Source organism: Macaca thibetana, chromosome 7 (genome assembly GCF_024542745.1).
Source record: "Macaca thibetana thibetana isolate TM-01 chromosome 7, ASM2454274v1, whole genome shotgun sequence".
NCBI lineage: Eukaryota > Metazoa > Chordata > Mammalia > Primates > Cercopithecidae > Macaca > Macaca thibetana.
Window position 1 is genome coordinate 12,350,696 of NC_065584.1, and position 17,111 is coordinate 12,367,806.

Consider the following 17,111-nt stretch of genomic DNA (forward strand, 5'->3'; position numbering starts at 1 on the left):
ATTTTTCCTGCTTTCCTGATCAATTAATGTAGGAGAGAAATGTTAAAAAAAAATCTCCAACTATGATTGTGAATGTATTTCTCCTCTTGGTTCTGCCAGTTTTTGTTTTATATATGTTGATGCTATGCTGTTAAGTGCATAGACACAATTTATTATATCTTCCTGATGACTTGATTGCTTTATTTTTATAAAATTTCCCACTGTCTCGAAGTGTGCTTTGTCTGATATGAATATAGCCGTAGCAGCTTTCTTACGATTAGTGCTTGTGTGATACTTTTTCCATTTTTTTCCTTTCAGTGTATGTATACTTATATTTAAAGTATGTCTCTTATGAACAGTATACAGTTGGGTCTTGTATTTATACTTAACCAGTATGTTTTTCATACATTTATGTGGATTTAATCTAGCATCTTGGTTATTGTTTTCCATTGGTCTGATATGTTCTATACTCTATTGTCTTTCCTTCTTAACTTTTTGGGGATTATTCAAGAATTTCTTTTGTATACATTTATCCCCTTTATTGGCTTTGTAATCACATCACCTTGTTTTATCTTTTTAGTAGCTGTTCTAGTGATTATAATACTCATCTTTAACATACATCGGCTTACCTTAAATTAATATACTACTTCTAGTACAATGCATATTTTACATATTTTTATATATTTTATATATATCACATATATAATTTTACTCACTTCATCTCCATTATTTTTGCTACTATATTGTCATTTACTTCTACACATGTTTTAATCCTCAATACTTTGCTATTTTTGCTTTAAATAGCTAGTAGGCTTTTTAAGAAAACTTTGAAGTAGTCTTTTATATTGACCATGTATTTACCATTTCCAGTACTGTTCATTCCCTCCTTTAGGCTTTATATCTGAGATTGTGTTCTTTGAGCCTGAATAACTATTTTTTTTTTGTATTGCTTGTAGCATAGATTAGTTATTCTAGAGTCTTTGCTTGCGAATTCCAACTCTGGGTCATATATGGGTCTATATCTAGTGATTATTTCTTCTCTTGGTTGTGGATTTCGTTTTCCTGCCTCTTCATGTCTTGTAATTATTTTATGTCCAACTTGGTATATAAAAGAATGATAGAGGTTGAAGTAGACGTCATTTTTTTTCCCTCAGGAAATATAGCGCTTTCCCAAGCAAGTGCATAAGATGAGGAGCTGTTGTTTTGATCATATCAGTCAATAGGAGCTGTGTTGCAGTTTTATTTAATTTCTTCTCTCTGGTTTTAAATGATTTGAGACTGAAGTCAGTTCACTCTATCAGTGCATTGGGAGTCAAGTGCTTCTGTACCACAACGTCATTTTCTGCTTTTCAGCCCTGCCCCCAGCTGGCTCTTACACAGCACAATTCCCTGTGTGGATGAAGAGAATTGCTTGTGTGTTTGGAGTCCTTCCACATTCACTCTCTCATACCAGTCCACACAATCAATAAAGATTTGGCTGACCTTTCCTTATCTCCGGTGGATTAGCTCTTCTCCAAAGCCATACCCAGACTAGGCAACATGGTCCTCAAGCGTGAAGTGGCTGACAATCTCTGCTCACTTTAGAAGGGATTGTCCTTCTTTAGAGCTTGGTTTATTGAGATTCCTTACATCCATAGCTTTTTTAAAAACATGGTGTTTTATATTTTTTGTTTATCTGATGTTTTCATATTTCAGCAGGAACAACCATTACCTCTTAGAACACTTTGCATTGGTTTGAAGTGGCTTTTTCCATTTCTGTTTGTGTTTTGGGAAAGGTGGATGTGGGTTGTACTTAAACCCTCTTCTTATTCATGTTGCTCTGTGTTTTTTTGTTGTTGTTATTCTTTTTTTTTGGCAGGAAGATGTTTTCGATTCAGATAAAGAAGTTCCTATTGAATCCACTTTTGTTCACATCAAAGAAACTCCTTCTGAACAGGAGAGCAAAGTCTTCGTTCTGACTGAAAATGGGGAGCGTACCTACACTGTTAACCACGAAAGCAGCCACCCACCACCCTCCAAAGTCTTTGTCTGTGACAAGCCCGAGAGCATGAAAGAATTCCGCCTGGATGGTGTTTCCAGCCGTGCACTGTCAGACAGCTCCACCGAGTTCATGCACCAGATCATTGACCAGGTTCTGCAAGGGGGCCCAGGCAAGACCAGCGACATCAGTGAGCCATCTCCAGAATCCTCCATTTTATCATCCAGAAAGGAGAGCGGGAGGTCCAACTCTTTGCCAATCAAGAAGACAGTTCACTTTGAGACTGACACCTACAGGGATCCTTCCTGCAGTAAGAACCTGTCCCTCTGCTTTGAAGGGAGCCCGAGAGCGGCAAAGGAATCATTGAGGCAGGATGGACATGTCTTGGCAGTTGAGGTTGCTGCGGAGAAGGAACAGAAACAGGAGTCCTTGAAGATTCCAGAATCTTCCTCTGACAAGGTCCCTGGTGACCTTTTTTTGGCAGAGGGCACAATCAATAATTCTCAGTCTTCCTCCTATAATGGTGCTTTAGAGAGTACAGCCCGCCACGATGAAGAAAGTCACTCTCTTTCACCCCCAGGAGAAGATACTGTGATGGCCGATTCCTTCGAGATCAAGGTTAACCTGATGACTGTAGAAGCTTTAGAGGAGGGAGACTATTTTGAAGCCATCCCATTAAAAGCCTCGAAATTTAACAGCGACCTAGTAGATTTTGCTTCTACCAGCCAGGCTTTCAACGAAGTTCCTTCACCTCATGAGACAAAACCTGACGAGGATGCTGAGGCTTTTGAGAATCATGCTGAAAAACGAGGTAAAAGGAGTACTAAATCCGCTCACAAAAAGAAAGATTCTCCAGAGCCTCAAGGTAAGACGGACAAACATGAACCTCACCAGGACTCCGGAGAAGAAGCTGAAGGCTGTCCTTCAGCCCCAGAAGAGACGCCAGCGGATAAAAAGCCAGAGGTGCATGAAAAGGCCAAGAGAAAGTCCACCCGTCCTCATGATGAGGAAGAGGGAGAAGACGATGACCTCCAGGGTGTGGGCGAGGAATTATCTTCCAGCCCCCCAAGCAGCCGTGTCAGCTTGGAGACCCTTGGGAGTCACAGCGAAGAAGTCCTGGATTTCAAGCCCTCCCCACCCCTCTCAAAGGTTTCCGTCATTCCCCACGACCTCTTCTATTTTCCACACTATGAGGTTCCCCTGGCTGCAGTTTTGGAGGCTTATGCAGAAGACCCGGAGCATCTAAAAAACGAAGAAATGGATCTCGAAGAGCCGGAGGGCTGTATGCCAGACCTGGACCCCAGGGAGGAGGAGGCCGGTGGCTCTCAGAGCAGCTCCAGTTCCTCGGTGCCAGGCGAGAGCCTCCCCAGTGCCAGTGACCAGGTGCTGTGTCTCAGCAGGGGTGGTGCGGGTACCACACCAGCCTCGGAACCCACTCCTCCGGCCCCCCATGAGGAACACCAGCAAAGGGAGACCAAAGAGAATGACCCCATGGACAGCCATCAGGTACTCAACCGTGGGATTTGGGAACCCTGGGTACTGCCTGGGAAACTTGACAGTTCTTGGTCTGAAGCTCAGCTTCTTGCTCCATAAAATAGCGATGAGGGGACTTCCCTCAGGACTCCCATGGTGCAAAATTCAAAGAGGCACCCACTGTGAGGCTCAGACAAATGCAGGGTTGGCACCCGAGAGTGGGCACCTCCTGAAATCCTGCATATGGGCACCTCAATGGCTTTCCCCCAGTCCTGGCCCTACGCACAGGGATGCTCTGAGGATCAAGTGAGGTCACCTCTGAGGGTCCAGCAGAGAAGGAGCAGAAATGATTTCAAAAGCAGTCGTTGTTGCAGGGCAAGGGTTGGAAAAGTAACCGTTGTGTACTATTCTCAGTACCTGGGCGGTGGGATCAGAAGAGTGCATCTCCCTTATCCTGTTTACACACCCATTTCTAACACAGAAACCAAAGATTAGTGCCCAACAGGCAAAAGTCCTTTAAAAATCAAGAAAGCTCACCACCACTGATCATTAGAGAAATGCAAATCAAAACCACAATGAGATTCCGTCTGACACCAGTAAGAATGGCGATGATGTCAGGAAACAATAGGTGCTGGTGAGGCTGTGGAGAAATAGGAATGCTTTTACACCATTGGTGGGATTGTAAATTAGTTCAGCCATTGTGGAAGACAGTGTGGTGATTCCTCAATGTGATTTCAGAACCAGAAATACCATTTGACCCAGCAATCCCATTACGAGGTATATGCCCAAAGGAATATCAATCATTCTGCTCTAAAGACATATATGCACACATATGTTTGTTGCAGCACTATTTACAATAGCAAAGACATGGAACCAACCCAAATGCCCATCAATGATAGACTGGAGAAAGAAAATGTGATATATATATATATACACACACACCATGGAAATGGAATACTATGCAGCCATAAAAAAGAATGAGTTCATGCCCTTTGCAGGGACATGGATGAAGCTGGAAGGCATCATTTTCAGCAAACTAACACAGGAACAGAAAATCAAACACTGCATGTTCTCACTCATACATGGGAACTGGACAATGAGAACACATGGACACAGGGAGGGGAACAACATACAATGTCGGGGGGTGGGAGGCTAGGGGAGGGAGAGCATTAGGACAAATACCTAATGCATGTGGGCCTTAAAACCTAGATGACAGGTTGATGGGTGCAGCAAACCACCATGACACGTGTATGTCTGTGTAACAAACCTGCACACTCTGCACATGTATCCCAGAACTTAAAGTTAAATTAAAAAATAACAAAAAGGAAAAAAAGCCAATAAAGGAAGAAACAAACTAACAAAAAGTCCTTTAAAACTCAAGGCTGGAGTCAGCCTTCATGACCCCATTGCCCAGGTACTGAGAATAGTGTACTCACAGTCGGGTACTGCAACCAAGGGAACCTCATAGTGCGGGAAATAGAAGAGGTTGTGTTGTGGGGAATGATGGAAGCCTTTGAGAAGGGTGGAGAGGGCTTGAAATCCAGGCCTTCTTCACTGTGACTCCCAAGGGTCTCCAAGTTGACACGGCTGCTTGGGGGGTTGGAAGATAATTACCCCAAGCTTCAGCTTCATGCAATGTACCTACGTAACAAACTGGCACATGTATCCCCCAAATCTAAAATAACAATTGAAAAACAAATACATATATATATATATATATATAATTTTTTATTATACTTTAAGTTCTGGGATACATGTGCAGAACATGCAGGTTTGTTACATAGGTATATGTGCGCCATGGTGGTTTGCTGCACCTATCAACCCATCATCTACATTAGGTATTTCTTCTAATGCTATCCCTCCCCTAGCCCTCCACCCCCACAGTCCCCTGTGTGTGATGTTCTCTCATAACTTACCACTAACATAGGCATTAGAAAGTTTAAAAAAAAAAAGTCATCGTAGCTAACATCTAGCATGCACTTAGTGAACACTAACCTGTTCTTCTGCAGTAACTTAGGAGAAACAGAAGAAGCCCTCATGTTTGACTCCAGTTTTGATTTTTTAAAGGACTTTGCCTCATGGGCACTAATCTTTGGTTTCTGTGGTTTGAAATGGGTATGTAAATAGGATAAGGGGACATGCACTCTTCTGAGCTTGAGCAGCTGGTCACATTCTTATCTGCCACTTGTGTGCCCACTTCATCTGGCCCAGCAGCTCACGAAGGGCCACTGGAGTGATCAGTGAAGGGGGGTGCCTGGGCCTGGCCTGATGGGGAGGCTCCTCCTGTAGATGCCACGTTAGTAAGTACTTCTCCCTGCTGCAGCACTCGGGGATCCAGGAGGTGAGTCCGAAACCGCATTGGCCATGCCCTGCTGGATACGATACACACAGGGCATCCAGGGCAAGACAGTCAGGGAGGAGAAGGGCCTGGGCTCAGCCTCTCCAGCCCCTCCATGAGCTCACCTGCTTACTCATCCAACCCCATGGAAAGTGACGCATCTGGCACTGCCGGGAAGATAAAAGAAAGAAGGAAAATCCTGCCTTCCATGTCTGATGTGGGAGACAGAGTCCCCTGTAACTGTACTATGAGAGAATGTGGCCTCAGCCATAAGAGATGGGCCCAGCAAAGGGATTCAGGGGTTCAACAGAAAGGCTCCCACCCAGATCTTGAAAGGCTGCATGGGGGTTTTGGGGACCCTAGAACTGGGGAGGGAGTTCTGGGTGGAGGGACTAAGGGTAGAAGTCCCCTAAGTACAGAAGCCAGGTGGGAAAGTGACCAGCTATTTCAGATTGCATTGGCTCTACCTCTATCTGAGACCCTTCCCCAGTCTCTCACTGTCCCTCCTCCCCAGCTCAGCTTGCAAAGGGATGACCCTAAAACACAGGTCCCATCTTATCACTTCCTGACTCCTGCTCCAGAATCAATTCTAAAGTTCTTAGCATGAACTCCAAGACTCTTCCCGCTCTAACCTGGCCACCCACCCCTCTTTGTCTCCCTCCCCTCCAGCCAAGCCAGCATCCTCCCAGACCCCCAGACATCCAGGCTCTCCTCTGCCTCCAGGTGTCATTGGGCTGGTCCCACCATCTGGGCAAGCAGTTATTCACCCTTCAAAACCAATGCAAATGGCACCTCCTCCCAGAAGCGCTCCCACCTCCTCCCCAGGCAGGGCCATTGCTCCCTCCCTATAGCTGGTCACATTTTCGACCGTCTCTCCTTGAGTGCTTACCTGATTTCCGTGGGCTTTATTTTTCTCTCCCGTGAGAGAGTGGACATTTGTATATTGATCTTTGGATGCTGGAGACCAGCACAGTGCCTGACAGGGCCTGCCAATGGAGGGGACAAAGGTTTATTACACGATGGTTTCGGGGGCTTACAGCAATTGGAAGGTAAATGAAATACTGAGACACATGACAAAGCTCTGGCTCGTCAGAGCCCAGTGAGGGGCCCAAAGGACTGGGGCTGCTTGAAGGATTAAGAGAGCCTTGCATCCTGCAGGAGCTACAGAAAAAAGTTGGGTTCAGGTAGCCTTTTTAAAGTTTAAAAGTTTATTGATAGTTGAGTAGTTGGGGTGAATGAGTGGGGTAGAAGACCTAGAAGATTCGTTGAGCCAATAAAGAGAGTAAGGGAAATTAGTCTAAGGGATCAGGTTCGTCCTAAAAGACACTTAGGATTTTAGCTAGGCCAGAAGTCAGGGGCTGGTTTTATTCAGTTTGCCAAATCTGAGCAATGAGGAGTGGCTGCCTAAGCCCTAGGAGAAGCAGCATCCTCAGGCCAAGGGGCACATGGGCAGGGCTGCGCACTCTGTGTTTGCCAACCATGGAATGGACGGGAAGAGGACTGGATGGCTCTGCAGGTGCCAGGGACCACGCCTGCCATCTTCTCCTTCTTCCCCCAGGGAGAGGAACCCAGTCCCCCACTCGCTCCCACGGCCTCCTGTGTGCTGACTTCTCTGAAGTCAGCCCCGCTGCCATGCAGGTGCTTCCTGCAGGAGGCCATGAAAATCCAGCAGGGTTAGAAATATCCTCCAGTGAGATCTGGCCTTGTTGTCCGCAGATTGAGGGGCAACACAGCTGAGGCCACAATCTGTTATGGCCAGAAAGCTCTTGCAGGACAAAAGAAAGAGGACTGAGTGGGTGGTGGGGAGAGCCTGAGTTGCATCTCAGCCCCTCTGTTTAAAATGCTGGGCGCAGTGGCTCACGCCTGTAATCCCAGCACTTTGGGAGGCCAGGGCGGGCGGATCACAAGGTCAGAAGATAGAGACCATCCAGGCTAACACAGTGAAACCCCGTCTCTACTAAAAATACAAAAAATTAGCCGAGTGTGGTGGCACGTGCCTGTAGTCCCAGTTGCTCCGGAGGTTGAGGCAGGAGAATCACTTGAACTCGGGAGGCGAAGGTTGCTGTGAGCCAAGACTGCACCATTGCACTCCAGCCTGGGTGACAGAGCGAGACTCTGTCTCAAAAAAAATAATAATAATAAACTAAAATGATTAATTAGCGGGTTGCATCCTCCCTCCTGGCCTATTGGATGTGGCCTGTGAAAATACAAATATGGCGTTTTTTCTCGAATGCTTTCCTTCCAGCAATTGCCAAAAGCAGAGGGTGCATGTGTCCAGCACTTGTGATTGAAAGAGCCCTGGGTTGCAATGGTAGAATCAGGAGATCTAGATTTGATCTCCATCTTACATGGATCTCACTCTTGGTGAGAGCGTGGGCAGATGAGCTCTCTTGGGTACTATGTGGGAATGAAATCAACACCGTCTGCCTCACGTGGCTGCAGTCTGCTGCCTCCCCTCCCCAGCAAGCACTGCCCACTGATCCCAAGCCCACCTTGCAATTTGCTCCCAAGTGGAGCCCTTGCCTCAATCCGTGTGGGTGAGCGTAGGGAGGGGGTACAGCCCATTTGATGAGGAGCCCAAGGTGAGGTCTGGGAGTCTTGCCTCCTGGCAGAGAGGAGATGGGATGGAGCATTTCTCTGATACCTTGCCTTCCTTTAAAAAAAAAAAAAAAAAAGGCTGGGAGCAGTGGCTCACTCCTGTAATCCCTGTACTTTGGGAGGCCAAAGTGGGTGGATCACCTGAGGTCAAGAGTTCGAGACCAGCCTGGCCAACATGGAGAAACCCTGTCTCTAGTAAAAATACAAAAATTAGCCAGGCATGGTGGCAGGTGCCTGTAATCCCAGTTACTTGAAAGACTGAGGCAGAAAAATCACTTAAACCCGGGAGGCAGAGGTTGCAGTGAGCCGAGATCACACCACTGCACTCCAGCCTAGGAGACAAGAGCAAGACTCCATCTCAAAAAAAAAAAAAAAAAAAAAAAAGATATTTTCTTAGCCAAAGGGACTAGAAAATGGCAATTTTTTCTTCTGGTCTTGAAAAAATACATAAGCCCTCTGCTTGTTTCACCTTTCAGAAATGGTGGCATTTGACCATTGATGAGGGCAGCCTGTGAGACTATCATTTCAGATTGCTAAGCGCAGCTTTTCATTCCTGCATGGAGCTTTGTTCTCCTGGGGCACAATGGCCTGGCCACTCTAATGCTCTTATTCTGATACCTGTTGAACAGGTTCTTCCAGCCCCTGAAAGAATTCTTGAGAGGTGGCTCCAACAATGACCATGCTCCTGCATTTCACTCGGGAGCCTTGCTGACAGGTTTCAGAGTGCCTGGTGCATACAGAGGTCAAAGAATCTTCATTACCAGATACATGCTAGACATGTTGCACTACCATCCACCTTTGGCCAAAGGCACAGTGAAGATGGCATCCTGAAAACACTACACCTGCCTGTGTGCCTCTCCAAACCTATAGGCCACCTTTGCACCCTTTGGCCCACCTAGCTTCCGGGATTTATTCCTTTGTTTAAATGGATAATGATTGTGAAGGATTCAGCCACTGCTCACTGTGAGAGCCCTTCTCTTCCTCTCTCTTCCTTCCTTCTTTCTTTCTTTCTCTTTCTTTCTTTCTCTCTTTCTTTCTTTCTTTCTTTCTTTCTTTCTTTCTTTCTTTCTTTCTTTCTTTCTCTTTCTTTCCTTTCTTTTTTTTTTCCTCTCTTCTCTCCTTTTTTCTATCCTTCTTTATTTTTCTTCTTTCTTTTTCTTCTCCTTTCTTTCTTCTTCCTCCTCCTTCTTCCTTCTTCTTCTTCATCCTCCTCCTTCTTCTTTTCTTCTTCCTTCTTCTTCACAGGGTCTCACTCTGTCACCCAGGTTGGAGTGCAGTGGCATGATCTCAGCTCACTGCAACCTCTGCCTCCCAGGCCCAAGCAGTCCTCCCACCTCAGCCTCCCAAGTAGTTGGGACCACAGGCACCACCACACACAACTAATTAGAGACATGATTTATAGGAAATCCTGTGGAATAGTGGGACGTGGTTAATAATTATCGTACCCATTTCACCAACAAATAAACTGAGGCTCAAAAAGATAACATCAGTCACTCAGGGTCGCAGAGCTGACTCAGCCAGGATTTGAAATCAGATCTTGCTGACTCTAGAACCTGTATTGTTTTAACTCCATCAATTTGTAGAATTTGAATTCTGTACCGGGGTGGGAGTTGGGGTGGACTTGTCTCTCATGCAGGCTGTGCTGCAGGGGATTCATGAGGAGGATCAGGGAACAGGCAGAATTGGAAGGGACGCCCTGGCTGGGCCTGAGCAGAGCACTGCTGGGTGGTGTCACCTACTTTACACTGCACTATGACATACTGACTTGGATTTGGTTGTTCTTTCAGTCCCAGGAATCCCCAAACCCGGAAAACATAGCAAACCCCCTGGAAGGAAATGTAACGAAAGAATCAATCAGTAGTAAAAAAAAGGAAAAAAGGAAACATGTGGACCACGTAGAAAGTTCACTATTTGTAGCACCTGGAAGTATTCAATCCTCAGATGACCTAGAAGAAGACACTAGCGACCACTGCATTCCTTCCAGGTATTTTATTCATCTCTTTTCACGCTTAAGGTGGAGCTGGAGAGTTACAGAGTCATTTGCAGTTTCAGATTTGATGGGGTGGGAGGTGCAGGCATGGGATTGGACAGCAAGGGAAACACAGCTTCATGTACAGTCCTCATTCTCTACACCTGGGTTCCCCCACCCACCCTCACCATTACCAGACCTCATGAGGAGCAAAATGGGAAGGATGGGAAGCTTGCCTTCTCTCCTCACTCTTCAAACCTTTGAGTGGAAGCTGGCAGTGAGCAGTGGATGGCTGAACCATAGGTAGGCGCTGGGGTGAACGCGGTAGACTTGGAGCCTCTGTTGGCTGCCTCTGGCCCCCAGACAACTGCAGTTGAGCAAACTTCACTTTATAAGCATCTCAGTGACTTCAAGCGTATCCACCTTTCCACAAAGGAGATCTGTATCGTCTGGCACGTGGAAGCTGGACATCCTATTAACCTTATGGCTTCTTCCACAATTCCCATTCCAAGGAAGTAGGGATGCTTGATCTAGCTTGGGAGAAGTAGGGAGCAGGGAGGATAATGAGATTTAACTGATCTACAGGAATCTCATAGCACGCCTCTGCTCTGTCACTCCAAGGCCACCAGATGAGCCAGATTCGTCCCTGGGAAAATGTGTAACTGCTGAAAATCAGAAGACCCTGGTCTCTCCCCTCTCTCATCATCACAATAGTCAGCCAGTGTTTATCAAGCCCTTACTGTGTCCAGGCACTTCACACTCATTTTCTCATTCATTCTCATGTCACCTATAGACACATTGGTGGGACTGTGCCTCATATGGCAGACAAAGAAGGTCTGGGGCCAGCTAACTTTCCCAGCTTAGGAGATGGCAGAGCTAGGGAGTCTTGGACTCAGATGTGTCCCACTCCGCAGTACACATTCTTTTTGTGCCCTCTTGTTGCCTGTGATGATGTGAGTAATGCAAGCTACAGCAGAACATTATTGAGATATGCATTTGGGGAGGGGCAGGGAGAAGCCCATACAGACAGAGCCAGAGGAGTTGCTGGCAGGTGCCTGGCTTTCCACCTCCCTCTGCCTTGCTTCTGTTCCTGGACCTTGGGGAAACAGAGGCAGGGGAAGGAGGGCCAAGGCACAACAGAAGGCTGCTGCCCATTTGGCCTTTGACTCCCAGCGTGCCTGTCCCTGCCCCTGGGTGTGACTGTCTAGCAGTCATCTATGATCTTCACATGTCGCTGGGCTCTGCTGTCAGTGCCGGTGAACGCTTTGGACAAACAGCCCAGGGGATCTGCCCAACTGCTCAGCTTCTCCCTAAACAGGTTAGTTCTCAAAGAATCCTTGAGCAGCCACTATGCAATGGAGTCTGCTAGGCCTGGGGACTTCAGGAGAGGGAGAAAGAGGTCAGCCACAGGAGTTGAAGGCAGGGCTCCATCCTTCAAGGAAATATGACGTCACCCTCCATTCTGCTAGGACTGGGTGGAACATGAAAAGTGCAAGGCAAGCATTCCCACTTGCACATTCTGGACCTCAGAGGCAGGTAGGGAGAGTCGGGACAGCCTGGTCTAGGCCCAGGTCTGACTAATTACAGAGAACCTCTGGTGAGTCCCAACACATCGGGATGCTTGGGTTACTTACTGATCCAAATGCTATGATTTTTAAGACTGTGGCTTGCTTTCTATTTAAAATCCTGACTTCATGTTTTCTTGTAGATGAGGGCCCAATGTGTGTGTCACTAATATCCATCCTATTCGTAAGCACTCTCCAACCCAAGTAGGGGTATTAGATAAAATCTCTCATTTCTGTCCCTGGGTGTGAAGTCGTCGCTCTTGCCCAAATCCATATGTGGAAGCCCCAGGATGGGGGTGACCGTACAACTGAGCCATGAAGAGCTCCAGGTGGTACCAATTGAAAACGTGTGTTTGTTTTTCAGGACTAGTCACAGTGACTCCAGCATTTACATTCGACGACATACTAATAGGTCTTCGGAATCGGTTAGTATGTGAATTTCTTCTTTTTCCGCACGGCCCCTGCTAATCAATTCCTTTCCATCCTTCCTCCTCCCCAGCCCAGAGCTTTGAAATCACTGACGTGCAACAGCTATACTTTTGGATAGAAGACAAGCAAATTGAAACCTTGTCATTAAGCACAGTCCAATCGGATGTCCGGTTTGGGCAATAAGGGATGTAAATAAAGTGATGATTTTAAAGCCCAAAGGCCTCTTTGTTACAAAAACGTATCCAAAACGCCCTGCCTGGACCACCCCGCACCCCCTGCACACACACCCAGAAAGATCACATTCAAAGACAGAGGTGCAACATGAGTGGAGGTCCGATGGACACTCTCATGTGCTTAGTACCAGATGTGTTAGAACCCGGAGCAGCACACCCCAATTCGGGTTCCGGGTGGTGGGGATTCTCTTGCTCACAAGGGAGGGGCTTGGGGGAGGAAGTAGAGGAATGTATATTGTGTAGTGCTTTGATTTTGGATCTAGATGCTGACAGTATTGAGAAATGCACGGCATGCTCGGCTTTGTGTGTTTAAAATCGTTTTATTTTCTGTTTCAGAGATTTCATCTTTACTAATTGGGTTGCGGGGGTTTTGTTTATAAATTTCACTGTAGGATCATTTTAGCTATGTTCAGTTGAGGAACGCAGCAGATCTGGATGACAGAAGAAACCGAATGTTAACCAGGTTGGTGGCTTTACTTCAGGTTTTGTGGGGGTTGTAATAAAATGTTTCTCCATTCTGCAGCCTGCCTTACAGGGGTGGTTCTTCTCCCACTGCTTTGTTGATAACAGTATTAATAATTTGGGATAATGCAAGGAAATAACTATTCCAGAGAAAATGATGTAAATTGAATAGGAGTAGAAAGGAAAAGTAGATATTAATTAACACTGATGGGCAGGACCCGGTTCTGAAAATGAGTCAGTTTAAAGACGGGTCTGGGTTCTGAGCCTGCTGCTTTGTTTACATGAGTGGTGTACGGTATAGGGTGGTTTAGTGGTATAAGGTAGTTAGCAAAGGGAGGGTCAGGCGGGAGAAGAGGTGGTGGTCTTATGAGGCTATGTCCCCCCCGCCACAATGCTGTAGTCCCTGACGCCTGTCTGTTCACTGTCGCCACTGCAGGTACAATACTCAGAAGCTCACTGAGCTGATTTTACAGTTTTATGGCATCAGAGCAGACATGAAGAGGGAAAGCAAACATGCCAGGAAGTCTATGAAAGTATTTCTTGCTGTCGGAGAACTGCTGGCCTAGCCTAATGTTGCTGAATTGCTGGAAACCTGCCCATTTAAAACATAGGGAACCAGAAAAACTTCTCAAACTCTTACAATTCTGAGACATCCCCATTCCTGTTGAAGTCATAGAATTGCTTTATGTTTCTATTTTTAAAAAGTTTTATTTACTCACCACAGATTTGAATTGGCTTGGAAGGATTTAGATTACTGGAATCGGAAGCCTCTGTCTGAATATTACCCAACACCCAAGAGTGTGGTCCTTAGAACCCCATCCCTCTGGCTGCTAAAAAAGAAGCAAGACAGCTCCTTTCCCCTGCCATGAAATGGAAATACTAATTCAAGTTTTCAACTAGGCTGGACGTGCTCATAGGAAAATAATCCTTTTTGCTCTTATGAGATAGAGATGTTGAAAATAGAACCTATAGAGTTGAGAAATGCAGGCATGTTTTCAGTTTTCTACATTGAGCATTTATTACCTTTACAATAAAAAATATGGTTTAGGCTGCATGTGGTGGCTCATGCCTGTAATCCCAGCACTTTGGAGGCAAGGAGGGAGGACTGCTTGAGGCCAGGAGTTTGAGACCAGGAGTTTGAGACCAGTCTGGGCAACACAGAGAAACCCTGTCTCCATAAAAAGTATGTAGTTTAAATTGTTTCTGTGGACAGCTTTTTTAAAAATACCATCATGTGGGTATTTATCATTCAGTATGTAGATGGAGGCAGATGTTTAATCCCACTCTGCCCCTCACTCCTGCTATCAGGGGATAGTACTGGGACAAGTGGTTTTAGCCTCTCATAATCTCCATTACATGGCACGAAACCCCCTAAGAAGCTTACACTGCAGGCTTCTCTACATGCAGCTCCAAGCAGAGGCCCCAGCCCCAGCTCATGGTCCCTACCTCACCCTTTCCTCTGGAAACTCAGGTCTGGGGTTGGTTTCCGCCATCTTCTGTGCTTCACTATTATCCGCCAGGCAAAACCTTCTGGGCTTCCCTATTGTCCACCAGGCAAAACCAAAATGGCATTTTAACACTACCGCCTATAAAATAAAAGCAGGAAGGTAAATCTGACTGAAATCAAATCTAGTAATTATTTTATTTTATTTTATTTTATTTGAGACGGAGTTTTGCTCTTTTTGCCCAGGCTGGAGTGCAATGGCACAATCTCAGCTCACTGCAACCTCCGCCTCCCGGGTTCAAGCAATTTTCCTGCCTCAGCCTCCCGAGTAGTTGGGATTACAGGCATGCACCACCATGCCTGGCTAATTTTGTTTTTTTTTTTTTTTTTTTTTAGTAGAGACGGGGTTTCTCCATGTTGGTCAGGCTGGTCTTGAACTCCTGACCTCAGGTGATCCCCAACCTCAGCCTCCCAAAGTGCTGGGGTTACAGGCATGAGCCACCGCACCCGGCCCCTAGTAATTATTTTAAAGGTAATATTCCAAAGCCAAAACAAAACTGTGGGGAATGGGAGAGGTCTTTGTTTCTTTCTTTCTGATAGATGATTTAAAATGATCTGCTATCAGGGATGCTTCATCCCTTAGATGACCCATGGGGTGCCCTCTGTTACTAACAAACAGTGGCGAACCATCAGTATCTAACTCCATGCCACTCTCTGAGAGCACTGTGGCATCAAGAAAGGTGTCCCAGGAGACCTGGCCTAGGTGCCAGCTCTGTCGCCAAGTAATCCCGTGGCCTTGGGCAAGTCACTCCACCCAAAAGCCTCAGTGTGTCCATCTGCAGAATGGCGCTGCTAGCTCCTCCCACCTGATGTTATGGAGATGAACAGAGTGTGTGCAAAAGCTTGAGGGGCTTCCTTGTTGGCCCAACCCACTGGCTTGGGTCAGCACACACAGTGTGGGGCCTACCTGGACCTGGTGCTGGGGAGCCTTCAGGTCGTCAGGCAGGGAGTGGGGGCCGGGGAGAGACTGGGTGGGGTCCACCTTCCTGGGAACTTGCTTGGTAACTGCCTTTCCTCTGTGTTCCTTCTGTAGGAAGGCCAACAGCTCAGGAGAAGCCATGTCACTGGGGAGCCACAGCCCGCAGAGCGACTCTCTGACACAGCTTGTCCAGCAGCCGGATATGATGTATTTTATTCTCTTCCTGTGGCTCCTGGTGTACTGCTTGCTGCTGTTCCCACAACTGGATGTTAACAGACTCTGATACGTGTGTCTGGATAATAAAAAAGACAGGACCCTGACCGGGGCGGGGTACTTCATTTTATTTTGGGTTCTGGGTGGGGTACTTCTACAGACAGTTGAGGACCTCCGAGGAAACTTAGACGCCCTTTCTCACTATTGTGGTTTTTGTGTTTTTTTTTTTTTTTTCCCAGGTTTCCTTTTTTTTCTGGACGACGTGAGCATGCTTTTTTCTTTGGCTGTGTACTCAAAACTCAGGCATGCAGCTGGATCCGTAGGTGGGGTTTTGTCCTTGGGTGCCTTGCTGGGTCGGATAGGAAGCATCATTAGTGATCATTAGCCTGCCTGGATCTTAGCGCACCCCACATGCAGGTTCACATCCTAGATGAACTAGGATTCAGATGAAGGGCTGCTTGATGAGAAAGAGGGTGGGCGCCCAGGCAGAGCCCCAGCTGGGAAGAAAGCTGCCACATTTTCCTCCAAGCATGGATGTTTGAGAGAAGGTACTGGGGTCCATGCCCCTGTTGCAGTCCAGTAACTGGTTGCATTCACTGGGGGAAATCTGAGCAACCGGCTCTGTGCAAGCACATCTGGGAATGGCAGAATCCAGGGAGCAAGGTGAAAGCTGTGTTGAGAGCCACCGTGTGCTCTTTTTCACCCTGGTTTTTTGTTGTTGTTGTTGTTGTTGTTGCTGTTTTGTTTGTTTGAGGGGAGATGCATTTGAAATTCAGTTTTCCATTGATTGGATTGAGTTAGAGCCATGATTTTCAAACCAGATCCTCAAGGCCCAGCGGGACCCTGTAAAAGCCATGAGGAGTGGCTGGGCTGGAATCAGCTCCCACCGGTGCTGGAGCTGGGTGGTGCGGCAACTTCCTACCCGCCAAAGCTTTGGTGCACACCTCCCTCAGAATGCACGTCTTGGCACGGGCATCCTTTGTGGTCACTTGTAATGGGTTTCTTGAAGAGGCTTTCTGGACAGTACTCTGGGAGCAGGCCAGCACAGAGGTTTGTGAAAGAAGGTAGGCATCTCTAGCACCCCTGCCCCCCGTCTTCTTCAGCCCCGGGCTCTCTCCACTCTCTCCTTCCTGCCAAGACTCTGGTCTGTGGCGAATCTCTGCATCAGTTCCTCCTCCTCTTGCTCTCGCGTTCAGAAAGCACGTACCAGGCAACCCTTATAAAATCACGAACGAGTCAGGAGGGGACTCAGAGAGCATCTTGTCTAGCTGAACTTGGGGAGACAGAGCAGCGTGACCAAGATCATGCAGCCAACCGGGGGCAGACTTGCGGTGAGCACACGGGCACCTGATGTCCCCTTGTAGGCAACTTCCACCGGGCACCCCCGTGTCCTGAGAAAAAGATAAAATGACTAGATTAAAATGTCCACATTCAAACAAAACCAAAAATTT

The 17,111-nt window shown here is 46.9% G+C and overlaps 1 protein-coding gene across 3 annotated transcripts in view; it reads left to right on the plus strand.

Moving 5' to 3' along the window:
* Nucleotides 1-15,767, plus strand: part of CLMN (calmin) — a 132,790-nt gene extending 117,023 nt beyond the window's left edge. The window contains exons 9-14 of one of the 3 annotated variants that reach the window (XM_050799030.1): nucleotides 1,838-3,463; nucleotides 10,154-10,350; nucleotides 12,265-12,325; nucleotides 12,955-13,025; nucleotides 13,461-13,557; nucleotides 15,566-15,767. In XM_050799030.1, the coding sequence (XP_050654987.1) occupies nucleotides 1,838-3,463; nucleotides 10,154-10,350; nucleotides 12,265-12,325; nucleotides 12,955-13,025; nucleotides 13,461-13,557; nucleotides 15,566-15,730 (2,217 nt within the window). In that variant the 3' untranslated portion in view covers nucleotides 15,731-15,767. Of the gene's footprint in view, nucleotides 1-1,837; nucleotides 3,464-10,153; nucleotides 10,351-12,264; nucleotides 12,326-12,898; nucleotides 13,026-13,460; nucleotides 13,558-15,561 lie in introns of those variants that run through there. The other 2 variants (XM_050799031.1, XM_050799032.1) reach the window with 2 other exon arrangements.
* Nucleotides 15,768-17,111: the final 1,344 nt, after the last annotated feature.